Source organism: Carettochelys insculpta, chromosome 6, assembly GCF_033958435.1.
Source record: "Carettochelys insculpta isolate YL-2023 chromosome 6, ASM3395843v1, whole genome shotgun sequence".
NCBI classification, from domain to species: Eukaryota; Metazoa; Chordata; order Testudines; family Carettochelyidae; genus Carettochelys; species Carettochelys insculpta.
Window position 1 is genome coordinate 66930142 of NC_134142.1, and position 18895 is coordinate 66949036.

General features: G+C 42.9%; 1 protein-coding gene across 1 annotated transcript in view; it reads left to right on the forward strand.

Annotated features, from left to right (window-relative positions):
- Positions 1–18895, forward strand: part of MAP3K9 (mitogen-activated protein kinase kinase kinase 9) — a 61594-nt gene that overhangs the window by 18137 nt on the left and 24562 nt on the right. Inside the window, exons 3-5 of the mRNA XM_074998871.1 lie at positions 831–1011; positions 10270–10418; positions 14836–15011. Of these exons, the coding sequence (XP_074854972.1) occupies positions 831–1011; positions 10270–10418; positions 14836–15011 (506 nt within the window). The remainder of the gene's footprint in view (positions 1–830; positions 1012–10269; positions 10419–14835; positions 15012–18895) is intronic.

Sequence of the window (18895 nt, forward strand, 5' to 3'; positions counted from 1 at the left end):
ATATGAACCACCATAGAAGCATATGCTGTGGGCGCTCTGTTAATCAGCTGGATGACATTTGAATCTCTCTAGGGTGGCCACCCATGATCAGGTTAAAGGGAACATGGCTTGTGACCTTTAAAAATCCTGACCTAAGACAAAGTATTTTGTATAGCTATTTTTCACTCAAATGCTTTTTTAAATAAAAGCCTATATCCAGCCTTATGGATGTGTTCTCCTTGATAAGAATCTCTTTTAAGCATTTAATGAGAGAGGTAACGATATCTGCTTTGCTCAGAAAGGATTAATTAGCTTATATACCAGGCACCTCCCCCTTTTTTTGGATTTCTAGAAGTTACAGTGGTTCACTTCCCTTTATCAGAGGATGTTTAGATAGAGTAACAGTACACCAATTGTGTCTTATGTCCGATTTACCTGTACCTTGAGTATCTTGATAGACTACAAACCAAAGGTCGCATATATCCTGCATCCTGGAAGTGCATATAGGATGCTATAACCCTGTATCCTGAATTGTCCTAATAAGGCCTGAGTAAAAACTGAGCAAGGATTTCAGGATTTGGCCAGTTCTGCTTCAGAAATCCTTGCTCTTGTGTTTTGGCTGCAATGAATGTTCATGGTGGGAATGGGTGCATTACTTAGACATTTTGTTTTTTCATCAGATTGAGGGCGCAGTTTGAGACAAGATAATGTGGAAAGTGTTCAGAAGCAGTGATTAACTGAAAGTCAAGGCAAGACTTAAATTTGGGAAATGGCTTTTCTCTGGGGAGGAAGATCTTTATGGATAAATCCTAGCCTTGCTTTCCATGTGTTTCATTTCTCCTTTCCTCCAGTATTGATACTTGAGAAGGTGGAAAACGGAGACCTGAGCAACAAGATATTGAAGATCACGGATTTCGGCTTGGCCAGAGAATGGCATAAAACCACCAAAATGAGTGCAGCTGGAACGTATGCCTGGATGGCTCCTGAGGTCATCCGTTCCTCCATGTTCTCCAAAGGCAGTGATGTGTGGAGGTATTGATTTGGCACTGAGTCCATGGTTGCTAACCATTTAAGGTCTGAGGACTGCCAGGAAATCTACTGTTATGCTTAATACAGTACAAATCCTGGTTAACCAAATCCCCAAATTCCTGTTGTCTAAAGCCCCCTGTCCTTACCTTTTCATCCTACTGTATGGTCACCCTTTTGGAAGAGGATGTTTGGAATCCTGAAAACAGGCTTTTCAAATTGGCAAGTCAATTTCTGCAGTCCTCCAAATTCTTCTCCCTTTATGGGTTAGGATGTGGTTTTTTTCCCATTCTCCACTATCCTCACTCATCTGCAGTATGTAAAACAAAATCTGTGCAGTTATTTTAACAACTTTCTTTTGAATAACTCATAAAACCAAGATCCTGTCCACTTGTGATTCTTGGAGTCCCAAGGTGCTTTTTTGCAAGTGTAAGGGATTCAGCTGATGATCTGGCAGTATTTTAGCTATGGTATTATATTCTGACTTTCTAAACAGCAGGCGGAGTTGCACCTGGACATGGTATTCCTTATTTTCATTTCTAAATTGGTGTGATTTAGTGTATTTTCCAGTGTTTCACGGGAGGAAGATACATTTCGCTGATAAGTGAAATGTTTGCTGTGATGTATGCAAACTGTGGGTAATGCTGTGCACTTACTTAACACTTTTATGAATCACTGGGATTCTTCTAAATAGAAGCTAGTATGGAAAAGTAAATGATTACAATAATGCTGGATGGCCAGTATTGTGTATGTGTGTATTTTGTACGTGCAGTGTTTTTCTTGTGATACAATCAATAAATCTAGAGTTCATCAGATAGCTCCAGAATGATCGGATTTGTATATGGGAAATGACAGAGTCAGTGCTTTGGGATAGCAGATGAGATTTTTCTTATAACTGTACAAAGGTAAATGACCCTACTTGGTTCATCAGGTTAAGGCAACTTGCTGTTGTTCTGTATGCACAGCTGGCCTCATGCTGAATTGCAGCTGGAATTATTTGAATGAGCAGAGGTGTTTCTCTTCATGCCTTATTGTATTTAAGGTCAGGCTTAGACAGATTGTGTTTGAATTTATTTTTTCTGTAGAAAGAAGGTTCTTGAAATCCTGACACTTCTGAAGCTGGACCTTATCATTATAAAGTCCTGTTATTAACAATTAGTTTGTAGCCTACCTTTTCACATGCAGTAAAAAGAGATGCTTACTTTTGTGATGTGATTCAGGAAAACCAAGGCCTTTTATCCCCAAATCCTAAAACTACTGCCACCTGAGCTAAAGGAATAACTGTTTGCTGTGGATAAACTGCAGGCTCTGGTCACTGATGCAGACCAAGCAAGCAAGGAACATGATCACATGTATTTTTGCCAATTTTTAATGTTGCATGTTTAATTTAAATCACTTCAACTTGCTGTTCATCAGTTTCCTCATCCATATAACTACGTTGCAAAGCTTATCGCTTATCAGAGCAGGGTTTTTTTCTATGCTGATGCTCACCAGTGCATACCTGTAGAATATGGCTATGTCTACACTATAAGGTAAATTCCAATTTATTAAAAATCGATTTTATAATGCCAGTTTTTTTAAATTTGATTTTTAGGATCCTCATTTCCCACAGGCTCCCAACATATTCTACATACTGCTTTCACACTGAAGTCACCACACATTGACTGTTGCAGCAGTGCATTGTGGAACCTATTTCACAGCTCCCTCAGCTGTACACTCTGTTCTAGGAGACAGGTACAGCAGTGCTGTCAGTTTTCTAGGTCCCTACAGCTTGGTGGACCTGGGAAACTGACAGCACAGCAGCCCCAGTCAATTTCCTGGCTTCCTCAAGCTGCCCCCAGGAAACTGGGAGTGCCTCAGCCCTGGTCAATTTCCTGGCTTTCCCCAGGCTGCGGGCCTTGGGGAAGCTGACAGCGCAGCAGCTCTGGTCAGTTTTCCAGCTCCCGCTAGTAGCAGGGAGCTGGGAATCAGGTGCAGTGCATAGCTTTGTGGGATACATACAGGACACTTGCAGAGGCTAATAAATTCAAATGAAGGACGTGGCACTTCCGCGTTAGCCTTTATTTGACATTTCAAACTCGAGATTGATGCTATACCCGTTCGTTAATATCGACATTTTGTTTTTGATATTAGGGCAGACTAAACTGAGCTAAGACATTTACAGTGAAGACAGTGACGTTTTAACGTCGAGCTAACTCCTTTAAATTCGATTTTTATCTCGTAGCATAGACGCAGTCTACATGTGCTGCACCAGTGTAAAAAGCCACTTGTAGCAGCGTGGCTGCGTGAGTTCAGCTTACTCATTGCCTTGTTGTGACAAATCTGTTTTGGGGGTTTTGCACCAAACCCCGCTACACCTGTGCAAAAGATACTCCTGAGGGAATTCCGTGTCTGAAGACTCCCCAACTATGTCTATGTGGGCAGCCTCTGTCTACAGAGGGCACTGTTGACAGAGAAACCTCAGTAGCACCTCTGCTGGCAGATCGCAGCTACGCATAAAAGCACCTCGAAAGAGCAAGTCGCTCTGTCGACTGAGAGCAGCTGGACTGCCCTGCGCTCTCTCAACAGAACAGCTGACCCAAAGCCCTGCAAACAAGGCTGCCCAGGGAACCAGAATTCCTCACGGGCAGTCTGTCAACAAAAGGTTGTTGACAGAAGTGTTTTGCCTGATCAGGGAGAGGTATAACCCTGCTGGCTGAACAGCTGAGTTTTTTCGACAAAACGCTTTAAACGTGCCAATGCTCAGCAAGTTTTGTGGACAAAAGCCCAGTTTTGTTGACAGAGGCGGCCCATGTAGATGTAGCCCCCATGTTTTACTTCTCAACATAACACAATACAATTACATCACTTTCAGTTACTTTGGTAACTTATTTCACAATACACACACACATATATATATGCTGACATGTAACTATACAAAAAACAAAAACGTTTCTGGAAATTCCTGGTTGACCAATACATTCCTTACTAGGGATATTGCCCCATCTATATGTCTATGCAGAGCAGATGGCTGCAGGGAGAATGGGATTCAGGGAGACTGTGTGTGTGCTGATGAGGCTTGGCAGGATGCTCTGGGTGTAAGAAGCTGCCAGGGGACTGGGTCTTGTTGGGGTGGGAGCCTGGGTGCAACTTTTTGGGCCTCAGTAGGATCTTGGTGGGAAGGCTTGGCATGGTAGTCCAGGTCCAAAGTGGTTGGGTGTGGATGCAGCGGGGTTGGGGGGAGTGGTTAGGGTACAGGGGTGGTGTCTGGATGGGGACTTGGAGGAATCAGAGTGGTGGTTGGGGATTGGATGCCTGGGGGTTGGGTGAATATAGGGGCAGCTCCTTGTACAGTGACCCCTCCCCTGCCGCTGGAGGCTGGAAGAGACAGGTGAGTTTTCAGAGCTTCCTGCAACCTGGAAGATTTCAAAGGATGGGTCTAACCTGGACTTGGGAGCTACCACGCAAGGGAAGAGAAAGTCCTGTCCCCTTGCCTAGCCTGCCCAAGACCAGCAGCTCGAGCCTAGTGCACTATAGGAGCCACTGGTCTCAGTATTCCCTGGCCAGCCTCTTCCTGGCTCTAGGCTTGCCACAATAGCAAGCAAGAGGGACAGAACCTTGTGTGGCTGGCCCTGGTACCTAAGCTGGTGATTTGTCTCCATCAGCTGCTTCTGATGTCCAAAGCAGACCTTGCTCAGGAGCACTGCCTGGGAGGAGTCCACAAATCAGTTGTTCTGCAGGGGAAAAAGTAAAATCTGTGTGTGGGGTACTAATTCTGCATTTATTTTGTGGCCCAGAATTCCCCAGGAGTTAAAAAAACGCAGTTTAAACAAGGCCTTAATGAATGTGTATAGCCCACTGAGAACACATAATACCAATGCACGGTATTATAGTTTTTCCTGTGAGTCTCTGTTCCCATTTTCTTTGCTTCCTGTCTTTAAACTTTAGAGTGCCGTCTTCTGTACACCAGCCTTCTCCCAGAGGAAGATAATTAATCTCTCTTCAGAGCCATGCTCCGTAATTGGAAGGGCTCATTGGTGAGAGAACCATGATGTTCTGCCTCTCCACAGGCCTGAAATATTCTTAGCCTTGGCAACAAGATACTAGCACTTGTTGGCTCACATCTGAAGTATGGTGGACAAAACGTGGTCCAGCTGGGCACTGGCCGTATGGTGTCTATGAGATACCTGTATAGAAGAGCAAAGGCTTCCCAGGCACTATTGTCAGTGCCTTATATGGAGATACATTTCATAGAACTGGAAGGGACCTTGGGAGGTCAACTAGTCTAGTCCCCTGCCCTCTTGGCAGGACCAAGCACCATCCCTGACATCTATTTGTCTCAGGTCCTCAAATGGCCATTTTAAGGATTGAACTCACAACCCTGGATGATTTGAGAGCATTTGTCTTTTTGCAATTAAAGACTCCTACTCCAGCCTCCGCATGCAGTTCAAATCCCTGGCAGGCTAGACTTTTTATCCTATTAGACATATCTCCCCCCCATACCATCCCCCATGCTTAATCACTGCCAGACTAGAATTTGGCTGATAAGCAACCCTACGATTGATCTGTATAACAACAAAATTGCCTGTCTCCCTTTGCGAGGTACGCAAACTCTCTTATCATAACACTTTTCCTAAAATGCCCTCCTAATATTTCTTCAAAGATCTCCAGTCTGAGTTGGGGTTCTAGCCTTTTGACAGGGGTCTTATCAAGCTTATCTTCTTGATGCAGAAATGCACAGGTAGCTGCTGCAGATTATTAGAGGCCACAGGAGTTTCTGCCACCAGTGCTCTAGTTTGATTTGCTGGTAAGTGCTAGATTTGCACTTGTTTGACATGCATGCCTTATTATCACTTCTTATGTTGCAAGAATAGAGCTTAGAGGCCCCAGTCATAGACAATGACCCCACTTTTCACAAACACGTAAAAAAAATCCATCCATCTGAGGCTCTTAATTTACTTAATAGACACTTAATTCTTACAACAGGTCTATCAAATGAAATAAGTATTTATTTCCACTTTACAAAGGATGCAAATGAAGTACAGAGATTGTAACCTGTACAGAGTAACACAGTAAGTTGATATTACTTCCCTGTAATTCCTGTCTGTTGCTTGCCACCCACCAAACATCACTGCGTCTAAAAGTTGGAAGATGGATATTCATACCTTTTTATTTGTAGGTGTGTTTCTGCTGAAACCTAGAATACCCTGCTTTTGTATAGCACCTTTCATCCAAGGATGTAACTCTGTCTACTTCAGTGTTCTAGTTTTGTTTTACAGGACATCACCCCTGTTTTTTCTGCTGTGTATATTCTTCACTCCCAGTTGCTGGAATGCTCAGCTGTTTTTTGGGAGCATGCAAACAGTTTTTTGATTGGGGAAAGGGAGGAATTTCAAAGTAAACACACTCTGAAGAGCCATTTTGTTAGTGATGAGATGTGGAAGAGTATAAACATAGGGCAAATTTTGGGTTTTTTCTCATTCCAAGACGGATGGAGAGAGCAGCACAACGTTGGCTCATAGTAATTTCTAATCACTGTTTACTTCACTTTGAAACATTTACTCCTTTTACAAGACTTTTTTCTTTATGACAGAGAGAAAGCCGTGCTAGTCTATATACTATCAAAACAAAAAAGCAGTCAAGTAGCACTTTAAAGACTAACAAAATAATTTATTAGGTGAGCTTTCATGGGACAGACCCACTTCAATAGACCATAGCCATACCAGAACAGACTCGATATTTAAGGCACAGAGAACCAAAAGCAGTAATCAAGGTGGACAAATCAGAAAAAAAAATTATCAAGGTGAGCAAATCAGAGAGTAGAGGGGCAGAAGGGGGTGGGGGGGAGCCAAGAATTAGATTAAGCCAAGTATGCAAACAAGCCCCTCTAGTGACCCAGAAAATTCCAATCTCGGTTCAAACCATGTTTCTTTATGACAGTGTCAGTGCTATTACCATAATGTGGGAAGTGATGCCACAACATTACCTCCACTCTTAAATTAAATATGTACAGATGCATCTCTGGCACCTTCAGACCAAGTATCTGCCCAGGATTTTAAATTTTCATCTGAGAGAATAGAGTACTGGAACCATTTAAATGGGTCTGACTAGCAGATTGAGATAGTTCAAAGGCCAGGTATTGGATAAAATAAGCTTATACTTGTGCTTTAGAATACTAATTTGAAAATGGGCCCAGTCTGTTGTGACTGAAATAGACTATGTCATGATGATGGTGGTGGCAGTTTCTAACCCAATGGATAGACACTTATGTTGTGTCAAGCTGGGCGGGCAGATAGCTGTGCCACCACAGCTTCTCTCTAGCTCCCCACCACTGTGGGAGCCAGGAAACTGACCAGCGCAGTGCAGTGCTGGTCAGGTTCCTTGCTTCCACTAGTGGAGGGGAGTGAGGCGGCCACCTGGTTCCCAGCTCCCTGCCACTGTGGGAGCCAGGAAACCAAACAGCACTAGTGCAGTTGCCGGGTTCCCATCTCCCCCTGGCTTGCACGAAATGTGAGTTAAGCAAGGTTGCAAGGAACACAACCCTCAGGTAACTCGGGCGTCTACTGTATCCTCTTTGTTTTCAGTCTTAGCGGAAAATCCAAGAAGTCAGTAGTGTATAGAAATTAAATGCCCATTGGTGCCTCACTGTTGATCCCTCCAGGTCAGGGTTGAGTAGGGTGCAGTGGGGGAACCTAGTGTTGCATGTTATACTTGTTCTGACGATGAGCCAATGAAATTCACCAGCACTATGTTATAATCAGTATTTTAAAAAAATGAAATGAGGTTTCATTCTTGACAGAAATTTTCTCACTGGGTTGTACAGTAGCGAGGTGAAGGAGCTGGGCTGGGGGTTCCATCTTTTGGATCCCATGTCTGACTTAGCTGTCAGTTGGCTGGGAGGGAGAGCAAGTTAGGGCAATCCTGTTTATTGTTAAGTGCAGGCCCTCAGGGGAGGCAAAGAAGGAGAACAGGGCACTACTCACATGTACAAATAAAAACCAGGGAGGAAATTAAGACCTTTGAATAAATTCAGAGATGTGGCAAGAGAAGGTGGCAATATCACACAGCCCCTCCAATTTCCGGAAAACCCACTGAGTAGGATTGAACCCGATGTTAAGTGGCTTAGAGGATTACTGGATCACTTGGAGATGATTAATTATTCATACGAATGTTGGTTCACGTGTGTGCACAGTCAGTATCATGTGGTTTCTGTTGTAATTAAAATACAAACAACACTGCAGAACGCTGTAAAAAGATCAGGGCCTCATCTCTTCTCTCTTTCTCTCCTTAATGGGGCTAGGGAGTCACTCCTGATGTTTTTCCTGTTAGTGTTTTTCCTCTGAAAAGGTGCACTTCCATAAATGAAATTGCTGCATCAGACATTGGTTAACTGATACATCACTATCACAGGTAAAAATGCCTCCATTGGGGATGATTTTTATTGTGGTAACATCACAGATTATGGTTAATGTTCAAAACCCAGCAGAGTTGGTGGTAAATCGGATTTTTCAGATCCCCTGTGACAATGGTGCCTCTTGCTGGTCATCAGAGGGATTGGTTTTGCTTGCATACCCTCTGCAAGCAATGCCTTTCCCATCAGCTATACCTACTGACCCCTTTCAGTCCTAGAACTGCAGCATCCTTTACATGACTTGGCCTTCCTGTCAAGTCATCATCCATATTTCTCCATGCCTCTCCTGTCCCCTTAATTTCCTTCAGTGGTATTTTAATTCCATGGGACATTTCCCAACAGCCCTACCACCTTCTTCTCAGGCCATTCATCCAGCAAGTCTCAGCAGCCATCTGGAAGCCCCTTCTTTCTTTCCTAGTCCCTTCCCCAACTCTCACTCATTTTCACTTGTCTGGCAGAGGGGTTGGGATGTGGGCTCTATCTGGGTGCAGGCTGCATGGGTACAGACGGAGTTCAGCGTGCAGGAGAGGCTCTCATGTAGGCTTGGGACTTGGGATGTGGGAGAGAGTGAGGGCTCTGGCTGGGTGTGCTGATTCTGGGATGGGGCCAGGGATGAGAGGTCTGGGGGTGCAGGAGGGGGCTCTGGGATGGAGTGTGGGGCTGATGGAGTCAGAATCCAGGAGGGGACTGCAGGCTGAGTCATAGAGGTGGGAGGAGTAAGGGCTCTGGGATGAGTCCAGGGATGAGGGATTTGACATGCAGGAGGGGGCTCTGGGTTGGGGAGGCAGGGCTGGGGTGTGGGTTTACCTCAGGCTTCTTCTACCAGTTGGTGGTACTATAGGGCTACAGTTTTGAAGTTTTGTAACTGAGAGTTATATGAAATTTATGCAAAAATTATAATTTGGCCAGCTTGATACCTTTCTCCCCTAAGTTAGGCTGTTGAGTGGCTTATGTGACCAACACCCTTCTTTGTGGTTCAGTAGTGTACGAAAGGAAAAAGCTGGAATCCACAGCAGCCTCAGTATTGAAGTATTTTGTAGGAGTGACATAACAAAACTATTTATTTCTAGAGTACCACATTTGATCGTAGGTTAGTCCATGTTGTTAAATTGCCACAGAAATTGCTTCTGCAAGCCTGTGAACTAGAATGATCACAGTGACCACAAAGACCACAAATGGATCTGCCTTCAGAGCAAAAGATGAAGCCTCACCACTTCTTTGACCTAGGCATCTCAAATCAGTAAAAGCTGTTTCCTTGTGGGGGATGGAAAGGTGTGGAAATCCATCAAGGTGTGAGTAAGCTGGAAATTAAGGTATTTAAAAACTGCAGTAATAAGCACAGTAAAAACATTGGAAGTCTAAATTCTGTCTAAAGGAAAGATTTCCAATTTTTGTACACGTCCAGATGGTGTTTTGCTGCACACGCTATTTTTAGAGTTTAGATAGGAGTTAAGAACCCCTTGCACATTTCTTTAAAAATATTTACTGGTCAAAATGAAAATGGGTAAACTATTTATAAAGAGTGAGACCCAGTTGTTGCTAGGTTGACTGTGCTTCTGTAACTCTTGACAAATCAGGAGCCCTGTCACATCCTAAAGGGAAAGGAAGCCTGCCAAAATTGGACACCTGAATTCAGGAGGAAGGGGCTGCAGAGATTAATAATGGCCTAACATCCCACAAAAGCAGGTGGCCTGTGTGCAGACATACTTGTGCTAGTCCGTTTAAATTTTTGGTGAAAGTTATTTTTAAATGTTTTGTTTTATTTAGTATTCTTTATATGTGAGACAGTCTTGGTAAATAAGAGCGTCTATGCCCTGTTTGGTTTGAGAAATGTCTTTGGTTAGAACAAATATACACTTTCTGTCTCCCAATAGTTATGGTGTGCTGCTTTGGGAACTTCTAACTGGGGAGGTACCATTCCGAGGAATTGATGGATTAGCAGTAGCATACGGCGTTGCCATGAATAAACTTGCCCTTCCAATCCCATCCACATGTCCAGAACCTTTTGCCAAACTCATGGAAGGTAAGAGCTAAATGTGGTGGGGGAGAGAGTGTTTATATATTTCCTTGAGTGCTTTTGCTGAGTACCCATTTTTGTAGGTTTCAGTACCTGAGACCACAGAATTAAATGGCTTTAGTCAGTGGACTATATTATTACAAAAGATAGACTATGTCTGTTATTACAGTTACTATATCATAAGACCTTTAGCCTTTGTGAAGAGAGGAAGGGAATGTTCTTGTCATCTTACAGACTTGACCCTTGTGAATGTTGAATTTCGTGAATATGGCAGCTGCTGGTGCTCCCTGCATGGAGCCCGGCTGCTGGGGCTCCCTGCCCCGGGAAATTGGTAGCTGCCAGGTGTCCCTGCCCCAAGGAAGCAGCAGCTGCCAAGGCTCCCCAGCCCAGAGCCCAATGGAATGCAGTCGCTCGAGAATAATTGAATTCGCGAACCTTAAGTTTACAAATGTGGGGAACCTACAGTATTTAATCAGAATGATCTAGTGCAGAGGTCTTCAATCTGTAGTGAAGAGGTCAGAATGATCTAGTGCAAAGGTCTTCAATCTAGTGCAGAGGTCTTCAATCTGTCAAAACAAGCCAGAGAGTGATGCCAGCACTAAACTCACCGAGGCCTGGGTCTGAAGCCTGAAACCCACCACTCAGGGCTGAAGCTTGAGCAACTTAGCTTTGCCGGCAGCCTGGAGGCACGGGGCCCCTGCCAGTTGCCTTGCTTTCTGCCAGTAATGCCAGACATGTCTTTTAATCAACTGGATATGCAGAAAAATAGCTGTGGAAGAGGTGGGCCGTGGAGTTTTTATGGGCTCCCTCCAGCCGCATCCATATCCCCACTCCCTAAGCCATGGCCCCACTCCCACTTTCAGGGTGGGTGGGGACATAAACAGGAATAAGAGTGGAACAGAAGATAAAAAGTTTGGGGGAACCACTGGTCTAATGCAGCAGTTTTCAACTTTTTCTTTTTGAGACCTCCCCAACATGCTATAACATCCAATCAGATTCTAAAATTGTATCAAAAGATGTATACAGAATTCTGAAAGAATAGCTATCACATTTATATTGTGTCTTACAGATGAGGTTCTTATAGTGCTTTACAACCAGTAAAGCATTAGCCATCACAACCTCCTGTAATTCTGGCATTATTACCTCCACTTTACAGATTGAGAAAACTGAGTCAGAGTAGCTTATTAAGTGTCACCCAATGAATCAGTGGCAGAGTTGAAAATCAGCTCATTTTACATGACTCCACCTGTTCATGGGATATGCTTTTGATATAAGCAGGTGTCACTGAGAGGTTTGCCTGTTTCTGAAATAGTTTTATCCCTTTCTCTGTCTTTAATACAGATTAGAAACAAGTTAAGATTCTTGAATTCTGTGTAATGTTTTGCTAAAACAATGAACCATGGGATTGCAAATAATAGAACTGCAGATACACATGTGCATTATTACACCTAAGACATTAAGTGACGGTCTAGTTATGAAATTGGGAGCAATTTTGTCAGGTGGGTGTGGTACCAAGAACCAACCGTAAATGCACACTTGAAAGTATAATCACCAATAAGGATGACAAGCATATAATGTGTTCACTGAGATTCCCCTGGCTGGATACACAGGAAAGGTTGTCTAAAAGAGCTAAAGGTAACTTTGAGCAGTCATGGTCTTAATGCATTTTACACTGACAGTATTTCTTAAGAGAAGGGATTCAGGATTTCTTAAAATCAAATGTGGTGTTGGTGGGGTCAAAAATATTAAGAGGAGCTAAATAAAGTTGTGTGCCCTATATTTGAACCCAGTACTATAGACCAACCACCACATCCACTTTTGAACGTTTAGCTTAATGATATTCAAGGAGAAAACTTGAAGGGAATAAGAACACCATCACTTTCCTCCCCTCTTTTCAAAATAGTTTGTCAAAAACATAATTTTACTTCCTGGTGAACTCTCGTTCCTGTAATGCTAATTTTTCTTTTGAATTTCTGCACTGGTGGTCTTTACTGAGAGGACAAACATGACCTTGCCCTCTTCAGAGAAAAGATTTGTAAGTTACAACTGTCCTCATTAGTACAGATAATGGCAGATCTAGGCCTGGGAAAATAAAAGCCATGGACCACCTGCATAGTTAACATGCTCACTCATTCATGCAGTTGGCTGGCTGCAGTCATGGGTCATGTTTACTTTGCCATGCTTAAAAACTAGTATTGAGGGGCAGGGATTATACCATTGTCAATTTTTCAGTATTGTCCGTTGTCACTGGTTGGTCCACGCCGGGGAAGCTGTGAAGCAGTTTTGGACATCCCTGGTTCTGCACATAAACACAAGCATTTTGTGAGCCATTAAAATAAAAACATCCATTTCTGTCTTGCTTTGGGACTCAATCAGATGCCCAAAAGCAGCATCCTGATGCACAAAATATTAGTATTAAAATTTCCAAAATGGAGAATCACAATCACTTCAAAATTAAAAAAAAAAAAATTCCAGCAGGGTCAAACAGGATAAGAATTAGGAGTTCAGATTAATCCCTGGTGTAACTGTGTTAATAAATGATTTCAGGGGTGAATGTAGCTCATGGTGTCCTCTAATCTACCTGGAAATTTTAAAATGAGAAAGCATCAGTAGAATATTAATGTTCTTTAAGAATGTTCTAAATTTCATACACAAAAAAATTCTTTCTTTCTTGCTCAGCTTCTCTTGGCCATGTAGGAAGCCCATGCTGCAGCCCCTCCAGCTGCTGTTTGGAAGGGATGGTTACATTTACACATTGGGAAGGCCTTGTGTTTTACAGCATCTTGGTCTCTAGTTGTGGGGAGGTTGTTGACACCTTCGGGACTATGGTCATGTGAGAGGCCTTTCCCTATCTGATTTCTTTTGGAGGCTTGGCAGGCAGGGATTCCTTAGCATTAAAAGGAGTACATTACTACTCAGGCAGGAATTGAAGAAAACTTCACAAGGAGACAAAATGTAGAATGAGAAACTGATATTGGCTGAGTGAGGGGGGCCTACAGTTGAGGGGAGAGGAGTTGAATGATTAGGATTTTTCCTAGTCATAAGAATTTCAAGTCATATGTAGGATTATTTTCACTGCAAAGATAGCTCACGCTCTTACTCAGTTGTTGCTCCTCACCTGCCTTTCCTCCACATGCTTCACCCTCCTACCTCAATTAACTGGTCATTTCAACCTTGACCAACTGGTATGGTTAGGGGGATAGGTTAGAGGCCAGCAGACTGGGAACCTGCCTGCTTTTGCAGAGTGCTTGCAGGCTAAATCAAAAGTGCTGATAGCCCTCCAAAGCCTTCTCACTATTCTTTCTGGCTATATCTACATTACAGCAATCATTCAAAAGATGTTCTTCGGGAAGATGTCTTCTCAAAAAAATTCTTTCAAAAGAGTGTGTCCACACACAAAAAAGTCGACTGAAAAAAAATTAATTAGCTCTCTCGATAGAGAGCGGCCACATAGCCCCTGCTTTTTTGAAAGAACAGGACAGGGGATTGAAAACTCTGGCACTATGAGAGCTGCTCTTTCAAAAAAAGGGCCCCCGGGATGTCTACCCACATTTTGCCTGAAAGAATCTTTCAGAAAAAGACGCTGTTCCTCATCTGGGAGGTTGAGGGCTGCCACTGCATTCTTCAGATTTAATATTGAAAGAATGTGTTATGTGGGTAGGCATTCCACGGGAGTTTTTGAAAGAGCCTCAGCTTTTTCTAAAAACTCGCTAGTGTGGAGGTAGCCTCTGTGTGCAGGAGGGCAAACAAGTTGTACAATTCACTGGAGAGAATCATAGAAGTGGTTCTGCTAACTGCAGCACAAAGAGCTATGAGACATGCCCACAGAAGTCCCAGCAGCGCACACAGGGGAGCATAGCACCAATGAGAACAGGTTAACATGGGTGTATGGCTTTGTACTGTGGTTGCTCACACCCAAGCTAGGCTAACTTTTCGTTCCATTCACCCAAAGCCACTCTGTAGTGAAATGCAGCAGAAGCTTGTACTAACCCTTGCTTCTGTGTGCTGGGTGGCTTGCTCTCAATGACAAATAGGTGTCTGTTTCATAACCATTTAGAGTTTAAAGCCAAATATTTAGGAAGAATATGCTGGGTGGTTTTTAACAGGCTTTCATGTATAGATATCTAAAATGAGTCAGTCTCTAACAGTATTTTATTTATTTAACATCTATATTCCAGTAGCTTTTAGAAGCCAGACAAATCAGGGATGTATTTAGAATGACTAACAGTTAATACCACAAAGAACTTAGTCTACAAGAGAAGATATAATTTGATGAGGGTGGGAGCTGGGAGAGGTAAGTTAACAAAAATACAGTAGTGCACAATTCTTAGGCAGAAGAAGTAAACACATTTTGTCACCTGCTTACCCTCTAACCTCTTTATTCAGGAAATTTAACAGCTTGCTTGCCTTTGTCTTGTTTTAGATTGTTGGAACTCTGACCCACACTCACGACCATCATTCACCAATATCCTAGATCAACTCACCACCATAGAGGAGTCTGGCTTCTTTGAAATGCCGAAAGATTCCTTCCACTCTCTTCAGGAAGACTGGAAGCTTGAAATCCAGGAGATGTTTGATCAGCTCAGGGCAAAAGAAAAGGTAAACGGGAAAACCTTCCACTCCCATGTTATCGTGGACTGCTGTCCTTTATAGTTTCACAGCCTAAGCAAGTTTCATCTTTGTGTATTACCTTCTTTTACCGGCATTTTTAATAGGTACATAAAGGGGACAGAATGGGAACAAAATAGGAAAAATACTTTTCCATTGTGTCCACATCCAAAGTCTGCCAGCTTGTAAAACCAAAATGAGAGTCCAGTCACAAATAGTGCAGATTTTCCAGGATGTTATAATGCATCTATATTTTTCCATGTGTCACCTGGCAACGAAATAAGTCATGATGTATATGTTCTCATTATGCTTTTATGTTAACAACCAATAGTATGGAAGGTTTAGTTCATGCTTCTCAGTTGTTATTTCAAGCTGCCTGTAAATTCAAGCAAATATCAGTACTGGTTACATCGTGATCGTCTTCTATTGGTTTTGGTCACAACCACACGAGGTAGAAACTTAAATTTTTTAAAAATTGTTTTTGAGATACTGGAACACAAAGTACATGGATAGCTCAGTGGTTAGAGCATTGGCCCGCTAAACCCAGGGTTGTAAGTTCAGTCATTTAGGGGTTTGCAGCAAATAGGGAGGGTTATAGGTGCTGCTGTGAAGGCAGGGGACTGGACTCTGTGGTCTCTTGAGGTCCCTTCCAGCTCTAAGAGCTATGTCTATTTCCATATATTCAAAAATCCCAGTTTGACTCTTTTTGGGGAATTAGATCAGCTCATCTAATCAGGATGCTTTTAAACTGTCAGTAAGCCTGTGCTTGTAGGGGTCTCTCGACATAATCATGCTAGTAATGATACTGACCTCTTTCTATCGTGAATCATATGACTTTTCCACTTGACTGATTTTTAGTTGGTATGACACTAGATTTCACAGAGCTACTCTAGGTGTCAAATATACATGTATACTTAAGTGTACTGGACTTGGCCTGCACCATATGGCCTGTGGGGTCAGTGACAAGATTGTGACCAGATGGAGCCTCTAATCTCTGTCCAGGCTCAGATCTTGAGGCTATCCGGATTGCCAACAGTGAAGACACAATAGAAATAACCTCAGAGGATGGATCAGTGAGATGTTCAAGCCGACATAGCTGTAGTATCCCGATTTGCCCCTTCCCCGTTGCAGGAGTTCTCTGTGCATCTGGAATGGGTGCAGGACCAGAGGAAAAAGCACAGCTTGTGGCTGGTTGGCTAAACTATCTGCCTTCCATATACAGTATTTTTCTTTATAGTCTCTGCTGCAGATAGTCATTGGAGCCACTGAAGCAACTACCACACCGCTACTCTCCACCCTGTTTTCCTGGAAGAAATCAGCAGATCCCTCTGCCTTCCCCTTTCCTCCTTCCCCTTCTCCATAGTGGCATTGAGCTGTGTAAAGGTAAATGTTGGGTGATTAGATGTGAAGACAGCGCTGGAGGATAAAGAGGACAAGGGCAAGGCACAAGGAATAAAGGGTGCTGAGTGAAAGGGGTTGAAGTTCTCATCAACTAACAGAAAAGTCAACATAACCTGCAGCATTTCTGTTCTTGCCTTCAGAGAGCTTCTGCTTACTATGGTCAGTATAAAAAGAGGGGAGGAAGTCCCATCAGTGTATTAAAATGGAGTGATTTAATACATCCATCAGTTGAGCTGGTGGATATATGCCTGACCAAGGTGAAAGGAGCAATGGTCTTATTTATAGTGGAATTGTCACTTCAAGGTCAATTGGCTTTAGGCTCAAAAGTTAACTTAGAGGCCATGGGAGAAAGAGCTCTTTAAAAATACACAGCAACCAAAAACCAAAACACACCTTAATGTGACTAGGAATATGTGTAGATTGTTTTTAATTACATGAATTTTCTGCATATAGATATGTCCCTGCTTACTATGACAATAAGTATTGTTTTTAAAAAAAGCTTGTTTACCAAACATGTACGATGGCATCAGAGATAACAGGAAGATTACCAAAAAGAAGAGAAGAAAAAATAAGTAAGTGAGAGAGAAAATAAGTTAAAAAATCATACTATTTAATAAGATATTTCCAAACCAAAAGAAATTACACCTAAACTCTTCAACTTTTACTTTGCTATGAAATTGACCAACTGGGAGATAATTTATTCTGTGATTCTCTGAAACCTTTTGTCCTTGTGGTGAGAAGGAAGGAGTGTGATGGGGAAAGCAAAGGATTTGGAAATCCCAGGAACAGTTAATTCCAGTTGATCTGTTTCATCAAAACAGGACAAGGTGAAAAGTTAACTTTAAACTCTTCCATGTTGACAGGGTGCAGCACCCTGGTATGAGTTGATAGGAAGAATATTTATGTAATGAACATTTAAAAGGAAACATACCTCACTTCACCTCTCTTCATAACATTGTGTAGCTTTGTGTTAGACACATAGACTCAGTCTTTATGGCGAGGAGGGATATTTTGAATGTCATAGGCTGCAGAACCTCATCCATCCACTCCTGCAGCAGAGCCATAATTTCAGTTGAGTTACTGAAATTTTCCTTACCTCAAACATGGCAGTTAGTTAGGCCCTGAGCATAGCAGCAAGCCCCACCAACCAGATATCTGGCAATTATTTTACTGTAATAATTCAGAGCCCACCCTATCTAATATATCATCTCTGCCCATTAGAGAGATTTACTTCTAGTAGCTATAGATTGTCCTAGCATGTAGCCCTTTTCTGCACCAGTTCCAGTTTGATTTTTCATCTATCCTAACCATGGGAGACTGAAACTGTGCACTATCGCTCTTGGAAATACCTTGCTTGATGCATCCTGGAATTGTATTAGCCATTTGCCACAGCCACATCGCATTAGTGATTCATAGTCATCTTCGGTTGACTAGCAGATCCAGGTCATAGAATATAGAATCCTAGGTATGAAATGGACCTCAGGAGGTCATCGAGTCCAGCCCCCTGCCCACAGCAGGATCAGCCCCAACTAAATCATCCCAGCCACTATTTTGTCAAGCTGGGACTTAAAAACGTCTCAGGATGGAGATTCTACCACCTCCCTAGGTAACACATTCCAGTGCTTCACCACTCTTGTAGTGAAATAGTTTTTCCTAATATCCAAACTACACTTCCTCCCCCTGCAACTTGAGACCATTGCTCCTTGTTCTGCCATCTGTTGCTACTGTGAACACCCTCCCTCCATCCTCTTTAGAACTCGCCCCCTCCACCTTCAGGAAGTTGAAGGCTACTATGTAGTCACCCCTCATTCTGCTCTTCTTCAAACTAAATAAGTCTAAATCCCTCTTCCTCTCCTTGTAGGTCATGTGCGCCACCCCCCCAATCATTTTGGTTGCCTTCTGATGGATCCTCTCCATTGCATCCGCATCCTTTCTATGCTGGGGAGACCAGAACAGTATGTGCAGTACTCCAGATGTGATCTCACTAGTGCTGAGTAAATGGAAATAATCACTTCTCTAGATCTGCTGGAAATGCTCCTCCTAATGCATCCCAATATTCCATTAGCCATCTTGGCTACAAGAGCACTCTAACTCATAGCCAGCGTGTCATCCACTGTAATCCCCAGGTACATTTTTGCTGCACTATAGATAGGTCTTTCTCCTCTGTCACTTCCAACTACTACATCCTCTGCTGATAGCAAAAGTTCTTGCATTTTGACCTTAGAGGCATGCCCTTGCATTCTGCATTATTAAAATATTTCTTTTTTCAAGGTCATCTTCTTGTGTAGTCTAGTGCTCCTCAGTGGTGGACTAGCCACTGGGCCAACAAGGCCCAAGCCTGGATGCCCCAGAAAAATCATGTTTTAGCTCATGACAGAGCAGGATGGAGTAGCTGTTCCCCTGTGTGCGATAAGACCGGGGGAGGGGCATGGAAAGGGGGAAGGAAAATATAGGGTGCAGGAAATAAGGGCAGT